The 18038-nt window shown below is 40.3% G+C and overlaps 2 protein-coding genes across 8 annotated transcripts in view; both read right to left on the bottom strand.

The window, feature by feature from the left end:
- The window catches only part of LTV1 (LTV1 ribosome biogenesis factor), a 387175-nt gene that overhangs the window by 120699 nt on the left and 248438 nt on the right, over positions 1-18038 (bottom strand). The gene's annotated exons all lie outside the window — the stretch shown is intronic.
- PHACTR2 (phosphatase and actin regulator 2) overlaps positions 1-18038 on the bottom strand; it is a 229881-nt gene that overhangs the window by 87071 nt on the left and 124772 nt on the right. For all 7 annotated transcript variants that reach the window (XM_050787367.1, XM_050787371.1, XM_050787368.1 and 4 more), the window contains exon 3: positions 2186-2266. In XM_050787367.1, coding sequence (XP_050643324.1) covers positions 2186-2266 — 81 coding nt within the window. The remainder of the gene's footprint in view (positions 1-2185; positions 2267-18038) is intronic.

Raw genomic sequence — 18038 nt, forward strand, 5'->3', positions numbered from 1 at the left:
GGGACCTGATGGGATGGGGTCAAACTCACGGTAGCTAGAGGGATTTTTAAAGTCTATCTGGCTGACTGAATAAAGGGCTTGATGGACAGACAGTGTCAAGAGCAGAGGCAAGGTCAAGAAGATCAAGGCAAAGAACGAATCTTCACTGGCAGCAGAAAGAAGGTTGTTACCAAGAACAGCAGCTTCTAGTCTCTCAGACTGAAATTCTCCAGATAATTGCTTTTGGGAAAATTACAGAAAACTATTTTCTCCAGCCCTCAGCTGAAAAGGGGAAGGTCTCCATTTACCACTGACATCCTCAGGAACCTTCAACCATTAGATAATTTCTACAGTTCTAGATAGGGAAGATGCAAAAGCTGCAAAGTAAAATCTAGTAGTTTATGACTTCTCAAACATTAAGCCTATTATTATATTATGTTAGGTTAAAAAAAGTTTTGTTCTTTTATGTTTTAAAACTTTTACTTTCCACTGCAAAAGTTAAATAACAAGATCAGAGAGTCAGATTTCTGAGAAGTATATGTTGGCCCAAGAAATTATTATCTATGAGGCAAACAGTTTCACTGATTAGGCAGAATAAAAATCATTTCTTTAAACTGACTCTTGCTACTTGGTTTTTAGAAAGAGCAAATTCTTTTTCTACCTACAAATTTTAATTAGGAAAAAAAGATGGGCTTTGAATCTTCACCTTTAAACCCATTAACAGTTTCAATCATAAAATTTTCCATTTTGTACTTTCCTTAAAATATTTCTAAACAAATGATGCCTAATAAGTGCATTGGCCCATCCCATAAAGCTGATGGCCCAGTGTTAAGCTTTCAATGGGTGTATTATTTCTCTATTGCCTTCAGAGACATTGGACAGGGGATTAATTTTGATATTGCAAGTCTACTTTTAAGTTTCAAAAGTTAGAAATATGCATTTTTAACTCTTAAAAGTCTCAAACAGGAAATAAGTAGCTTCAAAATAATAGAAAAACAGAGAAAACATAAAATTCATTCATAAAGTAGAGTAAGAAAAGTTTGACAGGTCAGAAATTGAAGTAAAATACCTAAAATTGCGAGGGCTTAAGAAAATGCTACTATTCACTCCAGAGTTCTCTATTTTCTTTGAATCAGGAGAAAAACAGGAAAGCATTTTTCAGCTCCACTCTGGAATTATTCAGATGCTGGAAAAAGCATGTCATTTTGATTTACAAATAGTGAATGCCAAAAAATGTTAAGTCCTTTGCAAGGAATATATATCAGGAAAACAGCTGTATTATTATTTCAATTTCAATTTCAATTCTAAATTAATAGCATTTTATTTGTTCCCATAAAAGTACAATAATAATACTTTATTATTACAGTAAATGTGAGGTGAAGGGAGGCATGAGATAAATCAACAATGTTGCAACAGAATGTCCTTTAATTTTAAATTTAATAGTGGAAGCGACGAAAATGATTAGGTATTATTTATTTGGAGAAATAACCAATGTTAGTGTCTTCTTTTGAGGGTCAGTACCAGTTTCTATCTGATCTTTGTCTTTTCTGAACAAAGTTCCTCCTTGGGAGGATAGAGAAAAAAAGAGAAGATCAGAGATAGGGGAAAAAATTAGAAATAATCATTGCTAGGGAAAGATTCAGAGAAATGAAAAGAGAACAATACTGCAAAATTACTTGAGAGAAGGCAGAAAGCAGGTTAGTTTAGTCTGCCTATTCATGCTTTATTGATTGTACATTTCAGTGTTATTATAGAGTGCAAAGGACAAGAGGTATGTGTGCCTTCTCTCTTCTGTTTTATTGGTAGTCTTAAGAAACAAAATAGCATGAACCAAGCTAAAACTGTGCATTTACTCAAACACATGAGTTTCATGTGAATAGAAAGACTGAAGCTCAAGAATACAGAAGAGAAGGAGCCATAAGCACTTGTATCTCATCTGTATCAGCCTCGGATGTACCTTTGCAGAGTTTTAGGTTTAGAATGACATATGGTGACGGATTCACCAGGAAAGTCACTAGAATTTTGTAATACTTCAGATTCTCTGCAGCTCACAAAGGCATCACCAATGGGAGCAAGGCTCTTGGAATGCAGTAATCACTGCTTTACCTTACAAAGACCATGATCATTTTAAATTTCAAAAGAAAACAAAAGAAAGACCAAAGAATGAAGGACCAAAATATTTAAAATGTATGATTAATTTCCTCACCTTGATCAGGCAATTCCTTAAGAACTCCCCTTCTTATCAGCTCCTCTCTACTTTGTCGTGTGGATATCTTCCTTTCTAATACTTTTAAAAAGAACAAGCACAAGTAAGAATCAAGTCATTCCTTAAGATAATTATGAAAAACATTCCAAGTAGAATTGAGCACATTTATTCTGCTCACATGAGGGCTCAAACTCGTTTTCTTAGTTGCTTAACAAAACACATGATCAGAGTTGAATCAACACAGCTATGACAAGAGCAAATGGCTGCAGCTCATGATCTGAAGTCCGGCCGCCATCCCTGGTCTTTCAAATGGCCACCTTTGGCCTGGCTTCCAGACATATTATTCCATACCAGCTAGAGAGTATAAAGGCTGCTTCTAACGTTGAAGCTAGAAATGTCGCATTCTAAAACATATGATTCTATGGATGTGCAGTGTATGTAGAAGATATGTATGCTTACATTAAAAAAACATAAACATTCAGTAAATATTCTGGGTAACCCATTTGCATTCCAGGAAAATGAATTATTTTCTAGTGTTTTCTCTCTCACTCCATCTATTACAAAAGCCCAACACATCATATTTCTATTACTCTTTCTCCTGCATTCTCACTAATTCTGGAGAGTTCTGGTATATTACCTGACAATCCCCAGGTCTTAGGAGGATGGAGAAGGCAATTAAGAATAATCAGCTTTCAGCCAGGAACAGTGGCTCATGCCTGTAATCCTAGAACTTTGGGGGGCTGAGGTGGGTGGATCACCTGAGGTCAGGAGTTCGAAACTAGCCTGGCCAACATGGCAAAACCCCATCTCCAAAAAATACAAAAATTAGCTGGGCATAGTGGTGGGCACCTGTAACCCCAGCTATTCAGGAGGCTGAGGCAGGAAAACCATTTGAAGCCAGGAGGCAGAGGCTGCAGTGAGCCAAGATCCCGCCATTGCACTCCAGCCTGGGCAACAAGAGCGAAACTCCATCTCAGAAAAAAAAAAAATAATAATAATCAGTTTTCACAGACATGTAAAGTCATGGGAATCTTAATATTGATTCTTCTTCTGGAAGAAATGTAAACTCCTGGTAGAACTTCGAACTGGGGCTTGGGAGCTTAGTAGTGTTCTCCTGAGTGTGCATAGTATTAAATCCTGTGCTCTACATGTCCATGCAACTGCGAAGTCCATTCCTCACTTTCAGGGGCCAAGAAGGTGCGTAAAATTAACACGTGGTCATGTCATCTCCTAATCCTGAGTCAACATTTCCCAAAGTGTGTTCTGCAGGACTCTATTTCCTCCAGAACCTCTGTTCAAAAACGTACTTTGACACAGCAGCGAAGGGCCAGATAAGGAGTCTAGAGCACTTTGAAGAGCAGGAAAGCTACACTGTTAGAGAACAGGCAGCTACAGTAGCATGAGATTTCTGACGCTCCCTGATTCCTGCTCCTGGCCTCATAATCTGCAAATCCTGGAACTACTCTAGACAACATCATTTCAACTAAACTAAAGCCATTACCCCAAACCAGGCCTTGACACATCCAAAGGGAGCAACCGATAACACTAAGAAGACATTTGTGATAACACTAAAACATGTTTGCTCAGAGGCTCCAGGGCCTCAAGCAAGGACACTGATAGGAGACAGGGTGGGAGGACGTGCCCTGGGCAGCCAGCTTTGTAGTAAGTGCATGAAAGTCTTCCATAGGTGTTTCCTAATTGCATGCACCACAGAATAGCAACACTTAGTTTCTTGAAGAACCTGGATTTTTTTTCCTTTCTGATAACTAGAAATTGTGTATTCCTTTTTAAATCCTGGTTGCTAGAAAGATCAGAGTAAAACTGGACATTTGACACAGATTTCATATGACAATTCGTGGATGGAATCTGTTTCCTCCTTCTCTAAAACCTGACTTTATTTACATTTTATGTACAATATAGAAGCTCTTTACTGTAAGTTTTGTCAAACTTTTTTTGGATAGAATCAGAATAGAAACAAACAGGAAAATGAGTGAATGAATGAATAGATGGTCAAAAGAAGGACAATGAACAGCTTATGGGTTTAAAAGGAGACATACACAGAAGGCTTCCCTCCCTTTCTTTGGATTCCTCCCTCACTCCATTCTTCCAGAAGCAAGTAACAACAGCTCACTTAAAGGTTAGTGATTTCAGTGAAAAAAGTTAACCAGGCAAGGAGTTTTTTTGTTTGTTTGTTTTTTGTTGTTTTTAACTGGGAGTTCTATTATGTAAAAAGAGTGCTGTTATTTAAATACAGTTTCAATTTGTTCAGCCTCTGGTCCAAGAGGAGAGAACTCTTATCAATGCAGGAAGCCAAAGAACACCCACAGTGACAGGTGTGACACTGCTGGGATTTTGCAGGTGCTTTAGAAGGACCTTGACCACTGTAGCCTCCCAGGGATTGTAAAAACCCATTCGTGCTTGACTGGGCTCTGAGGAGTGGCAGGATTCTGTAGACCTCCTCCAACAGTTGTCTTGGACTCCATTCCTGGGGACAGGCCCAGAGATTCATGGCTGTTCTGCCCTAAACTTGAGGATGAAGGTGGCAAGAAGGCAAGAGCAAGTGCCTCTGGCCTAGGGATCAGGCCACATTCTCGCAAACCAAATGCACTGCCAATTCAGAATTCAATCATTGTGGCTGTCTTCCTAATCGGCCCTTTGCTCATAAGAAACAAAACTTTTACTTGTTTGCTGCTTCTTTAAAATTACCCAAAACACAAAATGGCTACCAGAAGTCCTGGATTCTAGTCCTTGAATTCCTATAACTAGTTGAGTGACCCTGGGCAGTCACTTTGAGTTCCTGGGCCTCTCATCCATTATCTGTAAAATAAGGGACAAAATTCAAGGATCACTAAGGACAATTCATAAAGCTCAAATGCTGTGTGATCCTGTATCATTAATCGAGGCTGTGTCTGTAATCTCTGCTTCGGGCACCTTTTAAAACGTTCATTCTTGCACTAAAAAATCATGCGATAGCCTGGAATATACCAGGTTTCTTATTCTGCCTTTCCATTATGGATCCCGGAGGATTCTTTAGTTTTAGTTTTGAGTTTTCTTTTGCTTAAATTCTAATTTAGTCTCAGCTAAAAATTCCCCCTTTCTTCCTTGTAAACTAAAAATTCCCCCTCTTTTCTTTCTTGTAAACTCTGGAGCTTTGAAGCAGCAGCCTTGGCTTCCTGCCAAGAATCAAAACCAACAGCTTTGTTCTTTTGCTCTAATTCCTATAAACAGGCTCTGATAGGAAAATGCCGTTGGCTATTTGTTTGGTCTTTGGCTGAGAGCATGTTTAACACACAATGCGGATACCTGTGTACAGGGCCAATGAGAACAAACTGCAGGCGACTGAGCACGGAAAGTATGTTGCTGGGGCACAACATTCCAACCACCGCTCTCACAGCAGTACAAGTATCTCATTCTTCACCTTTTAAAATATTTGCCTCTTGTTTATATAGTGCCTGCATGTTTGCAGAGCACATTCACTGGACACTTTTCCATGGGCTCAGAGGGGGTTTGCATTGCAATGAATCTGAGAGGTCATTCTAGTCCAACACACCGCACAAAGCAGGCGCTATCTCAGAATATTCCTGAGATGTGCTCACCTGCTTAAAATCATTCAGAGGGAAGATGCTCACTTTAAGGCACAGCCCACTTCAGTGTCGATCACCCTCATTTTGAGGAAGGTATTCCAGAGAAGGAGTCAAATCGCACGCCCTGTAACTTCTGCACATCAGTCTAACCCAAGCTCTCTGTAGCTGTGGATTAGAGTCAGTTGTTTGTGAGCAGAAAACGGCATCAGTCGGCTCCAGGTCATCACTGAGAGCCTGCTGTTATTGCAGCCTGCTTGAATCTGATCCCAAGTATCCCACCAGCTGCTCTTTGACTTTGAAGCTCACACCAATCTATGCACAGAAATCTATGCACCGATCTATGCACCACAGCTACAGCATAACCAAGATACTGCCAGGGAAGATGCTAGTGGGGCACGGGTCGCTGAATGTAGCTGAATACAGTAGCTAAGGTGTCTCCATGAAAAGTATTACCACCAGTCGAATAAATAAATGGCCCATGGCCTGTCACTTTTATCCCAACTGGAAAAGCATAAGAGCTTTTTTATACCAAGATCAAACAAAGCCATGATTTCTGCATCACTCTGCATTGGGCTAACTGACGTTTTGACAGTTCAATTCTGATAACAACAGTGTACACTCTAATTTTCTCTGGGAAGTGAAGGAAGCACTGCCCTGCATTTTCCTGACTTCATGCTTATACTCTGGTAATCTTCCCAAAACTTCCCATGGCTGCTCATCTCACTTCCAATAATCTCTGAACTCACCGCAGCACCTTACGCTGTCCCTCCTATCACGTGCCTGGCTCCTAAACACTTCCTTCTAGCTTTCGGCTTCAATTCCTTGGGGCCCTGCTGCTTCTCCCCTGAGGCGTGACCCCTGCATGGTGGCCTCTGTCCTTCCCAGGAGGCCATCTCTCCAGACACCTGCTAGACTCACTCCATCTTGTCCCACAAGTCTCTGCTCAAAGGTCACCTTAGTAGAAGTCCCTTCCCTGAACTTCTGGTATAGAATGGTTATTCCCCTTCCCAACTTTATCTCTTCTTTTCGGGCAACACCCATCATCACCTCCTAACATATGTAAGTATCATCTCGTTGAGAACCAAAATTCTGTTTTGCTTACTGCTGTGTCCCCAACATTTACTTACAGGCTGTTGGCTTTGTAAAAATATGTGTATTTGTTGAATAAAATAAAAGAAAATAAGCTAATCACGATAACGGTATTGTTTCTGCCCCTTCCCAGTCCTCGATTTGGGATAAAGGAAGTGAGACTTGTGGCAAAACCCTGAGGGACAAGAATCTTCTGTCTTCTTCCTCCTTAATTTTTGGCTGGGCCAGTCCTAGGGAAAAAAATCTCAACCTTCTGTCCTATGGATGATCTGAAAAAGTCTCTGTATGCACTGAAGAAGGGAGCTCACAGTGTGTAGATGACAAACACCAGCAACTAGCAGGGTGAAGTTCACGACTGGGCTCCCCATAAATTAGAAATGATTTATGATGTCCTTCTGGGCATGGAGAGGTAGCTGTGGAGCTGCACTCAGGAAAAGAGGTTGGAGCGTATGCCGCTGGCTTTTTTCTGCAGATACTTGGCCGGGATTTCATATTACTCTGGAAATATCTGTGAGAGTAAATCTTGTAGTCAACAAGTCACTTGTGTTTTTCTCTGGCGAGGAAAGAGAGTCCTAATTCTCAATTCTAACACCATTTAATGACTGGACAAAATAGAAGAGCAAATAGAATACTATTAAATAAGCGTGCCATGTTATCTTCTCAGTTCTGAGTACTGAATGGCCTCACTGTAAAACTGTGACAGAAACACACAAAACCACTTGTCTCGTGTTGAAAGTGTTCTACAAGAGCCTGGCTCAGCTTTGCCCCTCTTCAATAGCAGTTGCAGAAAACAGAATGTCAGAAAATGGTCTGCTTTTAAAAAGATCTTCACTAAGGCAGAGCTAAGTCATTTAAAGAAACAACCATCTCAATGCCACCCAACAGGACATTTGCAAAAACCTTCCAAAACATCCCAAGAATGTACGGCAGAGATACGAAGCCAACATCCCCACCTAAAAACACTCAGGGGTCTGGCGATTTTTTTGTTTATCTGCTCCAACCACTCCCCTACTAAAGAATTCTACAGTCTGTGGAACAAGTTGGACTTGGAACGGCAGCCAAGCTTTACAACCCGTCCCAGCGAACCATTTTTCCCGTCACTTTCCTTCCATCTCTTTTTTGCAAGCCTAGCATTAAAGTCAAACTTCTTGCCATTTCCTAAACATCTCTTGCAGTTCTTCAGCTCCATTCCTTCACATATTGTTCCTTCTTCCTAGAATTTAGACTGTTTCCCTATCACCCTCCGGTGAAATCTACCCTAAAATTTTAAGTCCTCTTCACACAGTAGAGCTGCATGGAGATCTCACTATCCTGATGGGCTAGAACTTTGTGTTCCAAAAGCACTTTTAACTAACTTCTCTGTGCCTCAGCTTCCTCATTTGCAAAATGGAGAGACAGCAACTACTTTTCTGGTTCTTCTGGAGACTAAATAGGTTAAACAAAGTAAAATACTTAGACTAGTACCTAGGATCTAGAAAGCATTCAATACATATTAGCTATTAACTATTATTTCTGTTATAGCACTTACTAAGTTGTTCATTACTAAATTCATGTGTATGCGACTGCATATTCACATGATTCTGGTCTAAGCCTTCTGAGGGATGTCGTGCTTATCATTTCATTCCCATAATGCCAAAAGTAATATATCGCACAGAGTAGACATTGGGGACCTAAGTCTTTTTGAGGGGGAAGGAGGAAAGGCATGTCTAGCATCCTTTTCTACTTTTAGAAATGACCCTCTTGACATTTTTCCTTTGGGAAACCACATTCCCCCTCTTTTAGTCTGTGTCATTTGTATAAGGTTAACCTCATCCCTGGGCACTAGGCTCTTGGGCTCCTGGGCTTATCCAATCAGAGCGCGGTATCCCCCTGGCACTGGTGACTGGTTCAGAGAGGGACACCATGCTTAAGTTGCAGAAATAAGATCCAGGCCCAAAAAATGTGCTGGAACAATAGGAAAGCAAGGCTTTCTCTTTCTTCTGGAGCTGTTAAAACCAAATAAATATGAGCAAGAGTGGCTAGCGGCCACCTTGCCTCCACAAGAGAAGAGTTGAAGTTAACAACAACAACAACAAAAGCCAATAGAGAGGAAATACAGACTCAAAAGAGGAAGCGAGACAGGTTCCTAATGAGATAGCTTGTAAGCACCTGGATCCAACCATGCCTGAAGGTTGTCTGCCCCTGGATTTTTCAGTTACATGAGCCAGTAAGTTCTCTATTTGATTAAGCTTGTTATGATTCATCAGCAGTGAAGAGCCCTGACTAATCAAAAAGGTATCAAATAAAAAAATTTTTTTTTTGAGACAGAGTTTCGCTTTTTGCCTAGGCTGGAGCGCAGTGGTGGTGTGATCTCGGCTCACTGCAATCTCCACCTCCCAGGTTTAAGCAATTCTCCTGCTTCAGCCTCCCAAGTAGCTGGGATTACAGGCACCCACCACCACGCCCAGCTAATTTTTTTTTTGTATTTTTGGTAGAGACGGGGTTTCACCATGTTGGCCAGGCTGGTCTCGAACTCCTGACCTCAGGTGATCCGCCTGTCTCAGCCTCCCAAAGTACTTGGATTACAGGCATGAGCCACCACGCCCAGCCTCAAATAAATGTTTTTAAATTGAATTTTCTTCCACTACTCACCACAGATTCTCTAGGTTTTTGAGGACAGAAAAATGAAAGGAGAACTAATATAGCCCCTCTTTTACCCACTCAGGAGTTTGAAACTTGGTCAGGACTTAAGAAAGAGGAAGATGAAGAGATCTGTGTTCCTTCCTCCTCTTGGGAAATTACTGTCACAACTTCGCCCAGAAATCTGATAATAATCATCTATTTTTTATGTGCTTGGAGAACATTTTCCTTTTTATTTTCTACCCACTATCCCTAAAAGATAAGCTAAGCAATTATTATTATTATTATTATTATTATTATTATTATTGTCAGTTGTTTTTTTTTTTTTCAGATGGAGTCTCGCTTTGTCACCCAAGCTGGAGTGCAATGGGGCCATCTTGGCTCATTGTAACCTCTGCCTCCCAGGTTCAAGTGATTCTCCTGCCTCAGCCTCCTGAGTAGCTGGGATTACAGGCATGCGCCACCATGCCTGGCTAATTTTTGTATTTTTAGTAGAGATGGGGTTTCGCCATGTTGGCCAGGCTGGTCTCGAACTCCTTAGTCATTCTCCTGCCTCAGCCCCCTGAGTATCTGGGATTACAGGCGTGCACCACCATGCCTGGCTAAGGTTTGTAGTTTTAGTAGAGATGGGGTTTTTGCCATGTTGGCTAGGCTGGTCTCAAACTCCTGACTCATTCTCCTGCCTCAGCCTCCTGAGTAGCTGGGAATACAGACATGTGCCACCATGCCTGGATAATTTTTGTATTTTTAGTAGAGATGGGTTTTTGCTATGTTGGCCAGGCTGGTCTCGAACTCCTGACCTCAAGTGATCCACCTGCCTCGGCCTCCCAAAGTGCTGGGATTACAGGCGTGAGCCACTGTGCTGGGCTAAGCAGTTATTTTTATTGTCCTCCTCAGATAAGGATATTGAGACTTAGAGAGGCTAAATACATTTTCCAGTCACACAGTAAGAACCTGGTTGAACCCAGGTGTGTCTAACCAAAAGACTACTGCTTTGTATTCTCCAATCTGAGTTGATAATTCCAAATATTCCAACTTTCCCATCAGAGGTACACTGCTTTCTGATTTTTCTTAAGAAAGCAGACAGCAGAACAACTTTTTAAAGTTAATTTTAAATGGGTATTTTTTAAATGGTAGTACATTCTCACAGAGTTCAAATTATAAAAGGATACAGTGCAAATTCTCACTCTTGCCCTACCTCCCAACTATTAGACTTGAACCTCAGCCTTACTCCACAAGCAATTCGCCACTGTGATTAGTGTCTCGTGTATCCTTCCAGACATGCTTGAACAAATATTCATTTTATTTTTTCCTTTTTTGTTTTTTACATAAAAGGTAGGATATTTTGTAATGGTTGTTTTGTTTTTGTAAAAGTATCAGAAGTGTGTGAACCACAGCAACTCCATCTTGAATAGAGGCTGGGTAAAATGAGGCTAAGACCTACTGGGCAGCATTCCCAGATGGCTAGGGCATTCCAAATCACAGAATCAAATAGGAGGTCAGCACAAGATACAGGTCATAAAGACCTTGATGATAAAACTGGTTGCAATAAAGAAGCTGGCTAAAATCCACTGAAACCAAGATAGCCACAAGAGTGACCTCTGTTCGTCCTCACTGCTACACTCCCACCAGCACTGTGACAGTTTACAAATGCCATGGCAATGTTAGGAAGTTACCCTATATGGTCTAAAAAGCGGAGGCATGAACAATCCACCCCTTGTTTCGCATGTAATCATGACATAACAATAAAAACGGCAACCAGCAGCCCTCAGGGCTGCTCTGTCTATGGAGCAGCCATTCTCTTATTCCTTTACTTTCTTAATAAACTTGCTTTCACTTTACTTTATGGACTCCCCCTGAATTCTTTCTTGTGCGAGATCCAAGAACCCTGTCTTGGGGTCTGGATCAGGACCCATTTCCCGAAACAAAAGTATGTAATAGTTTATAAATTTCAGGTAGTTGAGGTCACAGATAAGACGGAGGTGGGAGAGGGAAGAGGTGATTGTGTTTGACCTGTGCAAACAGCAGAAGCCAAAATCACCGTTGTTTCCAGAGGAGGTAAACTGGGAGTGGCCATGGGAGCTCAGCCCATGGGGACCTATGGTTCTTATTCCTAAGGGATAAAGGTCCAGGATTCAAACAATGAGTAAGTCCTCAATCCCAGAAGGGCCAGGAAGTACAAGCAATCTCAGGAGAGTAATTAGAAGCCAGGATTTGAGTGCTACGTGTAACACCGCCTGTCCTTCCTCTTCACTTGGGCTCTCGCAAACTCATGAGAAACACAAATGCTTAAGACAGGTGTTTTTGAATTCATCTAGTTCAAAGAAAAGCTTGCGTGTTTCCATTTCCTGTTTCTTTACACTAAAAGATGGTAAACCTAAGACACAGTGACATCACAGAGGGGACCAATGTTTGAAATACAAATAATGATAATCATCCCTAGAGAAATTACATTCTAACCCCATACCAAAAAGAACAGGCTAGAGAACTGATTTTAAAGTGAGTCTGGCGGCCAGGCGCGGTGGCTCACACCTATAACCCCGGCACTTTGGAGGCCGAGGCGGGTGGATCATGAGATCAGGAGATCGAGACCATCCTGGCAACATGGTGAAACCCTGTCTCTACTAAAGATACAAAAATTAGATGGGCGTGGTGGTGCACGCCTGTAGTCCCAGCTACTCTAGAGCCTGAGGCAGGAGAATTGCTTGAACCGGGGAGGCAGAGGTTGCAGTGAGCGGAGACTGTGCCACTGCACTCCAGCCTGGGGACAGAGTGAGACTCCGTCTCAAAAATAAATAAATAAATAAATAAATAAATAAGTAGTAATGAAGCTTTTCAAACTAAGAGATCAGAAACAACAGCCATTGGAAGAGAAGCTCCAGAGAGCCAGAACTTCTAATACCCTTCTCCATGATCTGCTGTCAATCTACACATTTCAGGGATTCAACACCTTTGATCAAGATGGGATAACATCTCTTTTCAGCAGTCAACGGCAAGCAAGATTAGATAGAAAAGAAATCTTAGTGACACTGAAGTATCCTAAATGAAGACATTCCCATTCATTTAATTTTTTTTTTTTTTTTTTTTTTTTTTTTGAGACAAGGTCCGCTCTATCACCCAGGCTGGAGTGCAGTTGCGGGATCTCAGCTCACTGCTGCAGCCTCCGCCTCCCGGGCTCAAGCCTTCCTCTCACCTTAGCCTCTCAAGTAGCTGGGACTACAGGCATGCACCACATGTCCAGCTAATTTTTGTCTTTTTTTTTTTTAAGAGATGGGGTTTTGTCATCTTGCCCAGGCTGATTGTGAGCTCAAGTGATCCATCTGCCTTGGCCTCCCAAAGTGCTAGGATTACAGGCATAAGTCACTGCACTGGTCCCAACTCATTTAAAGACCTAATTCTATTGCCCTGGGAAAAAGGTGGCTGAAATTCTTCTTATCTTAGGCTGGTCTTTTCAGAGGGGTCATGAAAAAAAATGTGTAATCTTTTTTTTTTTTTTTTGAGATGGAGTCTCCCTCTGTCGCCCAGGCTTGAGTGCAGTGGCATGATCTCAGCTCACTGCAACCTCCACCTCCCAGGTTCAAGTGATTCTCCTGTCTCAGCCTCCTGAGTAGCTGGGATTACAGGTGCCCGCCACCATGCCCAGCTAATTTTTGTATTTTTAGTAGAGACAGGGTTTCACCATGTTGGTCAGGCTGGTCTCAAACTCCTGACCTTGTGATCCGCCTGCCTCAGCCTCCCAAAGTGCTGGGATTACAGGCATGAGCCACTGCGCCTGGCAGTGTAAAAATGTATCATCTTTAAAAGCCTATTTTTTATTGAGTTGAGCCATGAACAATACATATTAAAACATCACCAACTCAGGTAGGTGGGGATAACCAGTGTAAGTTATAAGAAGATTTGAGTAGAAATTTCCCCAAATCCATGTTTATTACTTTCATTATACATATCCAATCAGACCAGGTTTCTTAAGATGATTAAAAAGTTTATTTTCTGGAGCATTCTTCACATTCTCTCCACTACCTACCATCTTGCCTGCACAACAGAGAGCACAGTATTTGTAAAGAACAGTATTCCTTTGGCAAAACTGGTCCAGGCCTAAACTAAAGCAGGAGAGATAAACTACACCTGATTCCTGCCCAACCCTGCAGTGGTAGGAAAACGGGTAATTTCAACTAAAGTTTTCATTTTCTAAGATAAACACAAAAATTGGGTTTGGGGAAATGTAACTTTTCACTGTAGCTGAAACTGTAACACTTAAGGTTTGATAGCAAAGCTAAGTTTGTTCTTAGACATTACCCTCCCTTTCAGTAATCCCCCCTTGCCACTCCATGTTTCAAATATTCTGATTACTAGGGTAATATCAGGTTCTCATCCTTCTTGAAGTTTGAAAGGCTAAAAGTGTAGAAGGAAGAATATATTCCTCTTAATATATACTATATATTTTATACAATAGATTAGAATAGACTGGGCTGAGTGTGGCAGCTCACACCTGTAATCCCAAAGTTTTCAGAGGCCAAGACAGGAGGATCACTTGAGCCCGGAGTTCGAGACCACCCTGGGCAAAATAGTGAGACCCCCCATCACTCTAAAATAATAATAATAATAAGATTTACTTTAAAAAGAATAGACTGCTGTATACCATATAGACATATATATATATGTAATTCTTAAGTGGTCTAGAATATATTATGTGTAGAAGTATTCTTGCATAATATTTACAGAAAGGTGTAACATAAATATTATTCCTATACAATATTTATATAGAAGTTCACGATGTTATATTACATTATATATAATAGACTTCTATATAATACTTTTATATAGGATATATTCCAGTCCTTTTAAGAATATACCTTTGTGTTCAAATCCAGACCCTGCAAGTTATTAGTAGGTGATCACAGGCAAACTCCCCAACTTCTCTGAGCCTTTGTTTCCACATGTGAAAATATATGCACTAAAACCTAGCATGAATAGACATTAGGATGATTAAAATATCTTGCAGGCCAGGCGCAGTGGCTGACGCCTGTAATCCCAGCACTTTGGGAGGCCGAGGCGGGCGGATCACGAAGTCAGGAAATCGAGGCCATCCTGGCTAACATGGTGAAACTCATCTCTACTAAAAATTAAAAAAAAAAAAATAGCCGGGCATGGTGGCAGGCGCCTGTAGTCCCAGCTACTCGGGAGGCTGAGGTAGGAGAATGGCATGAACTCGGGAGGCAGAGCTTGCAGTGAGCCGAAATCACACCACTGCACTCCAGCCTGGGCGACAGAGTGAGACTCTGTGTCAAAAAAAAAAAAGAAAAAAAAACTTTTAAAGGTTTTGACATAAATTATAGACCAAAGAAATTGGAGTTTTTTCTCCTCTACTTTCCATTTCTCCTGTATATGTTTGTATATTCCTTGATAATAATCCACCAATATTTTCACTTTCACATGCTTATTGACCTAGAAGGCAGCATAGTAGAGGGGTTAAGAATGAAAACTCAAGGCAGGGTTCTGAGGATTAAATACTGGCTATGCTTTGCAAAAGGCCTGGAACTTAGGGTGAGTTACCTAACTTTTCTGTGCCTTGCTAGTTTACTCATGAGTAAAAGTGAGATTATAACAGTAATCTGCATCATAGGGTAACTGGGAAGATTACAGGCATTTAAAACAGTATCACAGGCTGAGCAACACAGTGAGACTCCATTTCGACAAAAAATTAAACAATTATCTGCACGAGGCAGGAGAATCGCTTGTACCCAGGAGTTAGAGGTTACAGTGAGTTACGATTGTGCCAGTGCACTCCCGCCTGGGTGACAGAGAGAGAACCTGTCTATAAAAATTTATTAAATAATTAATTAAAACAGTACCTGACACGTAGTAAAAACTCAATGAGTTATTTATCATTATTATTAATACCCACATATCTTTTTCTATATTAAGTTTAATTATAAGTAAAAATTCAAATGAGTAATAGAAATATATGTTTTAAACTTTTATTTAAAAAAAAAAAAAAAAACACTTTACTTCGCAATGTTACACCTACAGAAATTACCCAAATTACCCAAAGGGAACATTTTCAAGCCTCATGGGGTAGTAACTAATTTGAACATTTTAGCATTGAATTGAAATGAAACACTCGGAAAAAAGAAAAGACTACCATATGCCAGCAATATGTCACTATCTTATTTAACACAGGTGATTAAACTTTAATTGAAGTCAGTAATGTTTTGCATTTGATTCATCTAAGGTTTTTTTAAAAAACATTACAGAGGGTAAGTGTAGGGGGTGGAAATGGGAAGTTGTTGAACGGGCACAGAGTCTCCATTTTGCAAGATGAAAAGGTTCTGGAGGTCTGTTGTACAACGATGTGAATACACTTAACACTACTGAACTGTAAGCCTAAAATGGCTAAGATGGTAAATTTACGTTATGGATTTTTTAAAAAAATCAAATTGTAAAATATTATTGGACTATAGATTTCTAGAAATGCTGAAATGAAAAACAGATGAGAAAGAATTTTCATCATGATAATGCATGAGTTTTCTAATAATTTTCTAATATCTAGTCTTCCTTCCAATCATGTTTTTTATTATCTTGTATTTTTGTAGGTAGCCTCTTATACCCTGTCTTATAGGTACTAAGTAAACACTTATACTTTGGAATAAAGGAAACTTTATAAGTACCAGTTTCAAAAGTTAGAGTGTAGGCTTGGGAATCAGTTGGAGAAACCTTCGGACAAAAAGTGTTATAAGTCTAGATGAGCAAACACCTAACACAAAAGAAGTAAAAATTAAGATTGCATCTTATATTCTAAGTGAGAAACAAATCAGGAAAATATGTAAGCCAAAAAACAGTCACTTTCCAGGACTTAACCCTCAGTGATAAGTACCAGATTCATATCACAGGATGAAAAAGACAAAACAAAACCACAAAGGGAAATAATATGCAAAGGAAATAAAATAATGGACTTTCCTGACATGAATTCTCTGACCCAGGCCAGAAGGGCTTCTGTAGTACCTTTAAAAGTGTTTAAAGTGGCACCACTCCAAAGGAAAATGAAATTAGGAAATTATCCACCCAAGCAAGGGATATAAACAATCGGATCCTCTCTTAAAGCAATACAAACCCACTTTGTCTCAACCCAATGGAGGCCTTATTTAATTAAGATGTGGGTGGGAACAGTGTTCCTTTTCTCCACATCCCCCTTAGGAATCAAATGTGATGAAGAAAAAAGGGAAAGCAAGTTAACAATTCTGCAATTCATTCTAATGCGTGTGATTTTAAAAATGTGTCATTTGTAATCAGAAATCAGCAAAATCAGTAGCATCCATGTCTCATTTGAGAATGTTTTCACAGAATGCTCAGTGAAAATGCCTTGCTTATCTGAATTCACTAGAAAAGCCTAACTCCCCCTGGAAAAGACAGGAGGCTTGAGATACTAATCAGGTCTGTGGTGCAACCCATTTAAATCCAGAGCTCGGCTTGGATTAAACACAGTATCCCACTTTCCAGAATGTACAGGAAGCAAGGGAGACTCCTCAACTCCATTTATAAAAAAAGATTTCATGGTTTTATTGATCTGTAAGAGGTAGGCCCTGATGGTTAGGCTCTTTATTGTGCAGCTGGGCTATTCTAAACCCATGGTGGAAGGAGCCCATATTTATAAAACCACTAACTTCAATTATGACAAATGCACAAAAAGTTAGCACTCATATTCTATTACTCTTTCCCATAAATGGATTTTACCACTAGAATAGACCTATAATTAATAATAAATGATCCATGAATAAAAAGATGGGCCATAATGAGTCTTTCCATCCACCTACGTATAAAAAGATTGAACCAAGAAAAAAATCCATTCTACTGGGAGAAAAAAAGGAGAGAAAAAATTAGTCTCCTTTATATTTAGAGCACATAGAGGAAATCTGTTTTAAAACAATTATATACCTTTAGGAAAACAATAGAAGATATTTTTTTAAAGCATGCATAATAAAATTATTATTATTATTATTATTATTTTTGAGACGGAGTCTCGCTCTGTCGCCCAGGCTGGAGTGCAGTGGCCAGATCTCAGCTCACTGCAAGCTCCGTCTCCCGGGTTTACGCCATTCTCCTGCTTCAGCCTCTCGAGTAGCTGGGACTACAGGCGCCCGCCACCTCGCCCGGCTAGTTTTTTTTTTGTATTTTTTAGTAGAGACGGGGTTTCACTGGGTTAGCCAGGATGGTCTCGATCTCCTCACCTCGTGATCCGCCCATCTCAGTCTCCCAAAGTGCTGGGATTACAGGCTTGAGCCACCAAGCCCGGCCAATAAAATTATTATATAATATCTCTTGCCCACAGAATTTCTAGCATTCATTTGGTCTGATTAGGTTTTGTTGTGAAATACACAAAAACACAAATGGTTGAATTAAAATACAACCCCCACCCCACTTCCTTTTTTGACAATGATGTTCCCACATTGACTTTTGCAATGCTGCCATACAGAACAGTCACAGTTACTTAAGGTCAGTATCCATTCATGAGAGAATAGCTCCCCATCCTACCCAATAAATTGGTAAAATATTCATTTAGTCTA

Source organism: Macaca thibetana, chromosome 4 (assembly GCF_024542745.1).
Source record: "Macaca thibetana thibetana isolate TM-01 chromosome 4, ASM2454274v1, whole genome shotgun sequence".
NCBI classification, from domain to species: Eukaryota; Metazoa; Chordata; class Mammalia; order Primates; family Cercopithecidae; genus Macaca; species Macaca thibetana.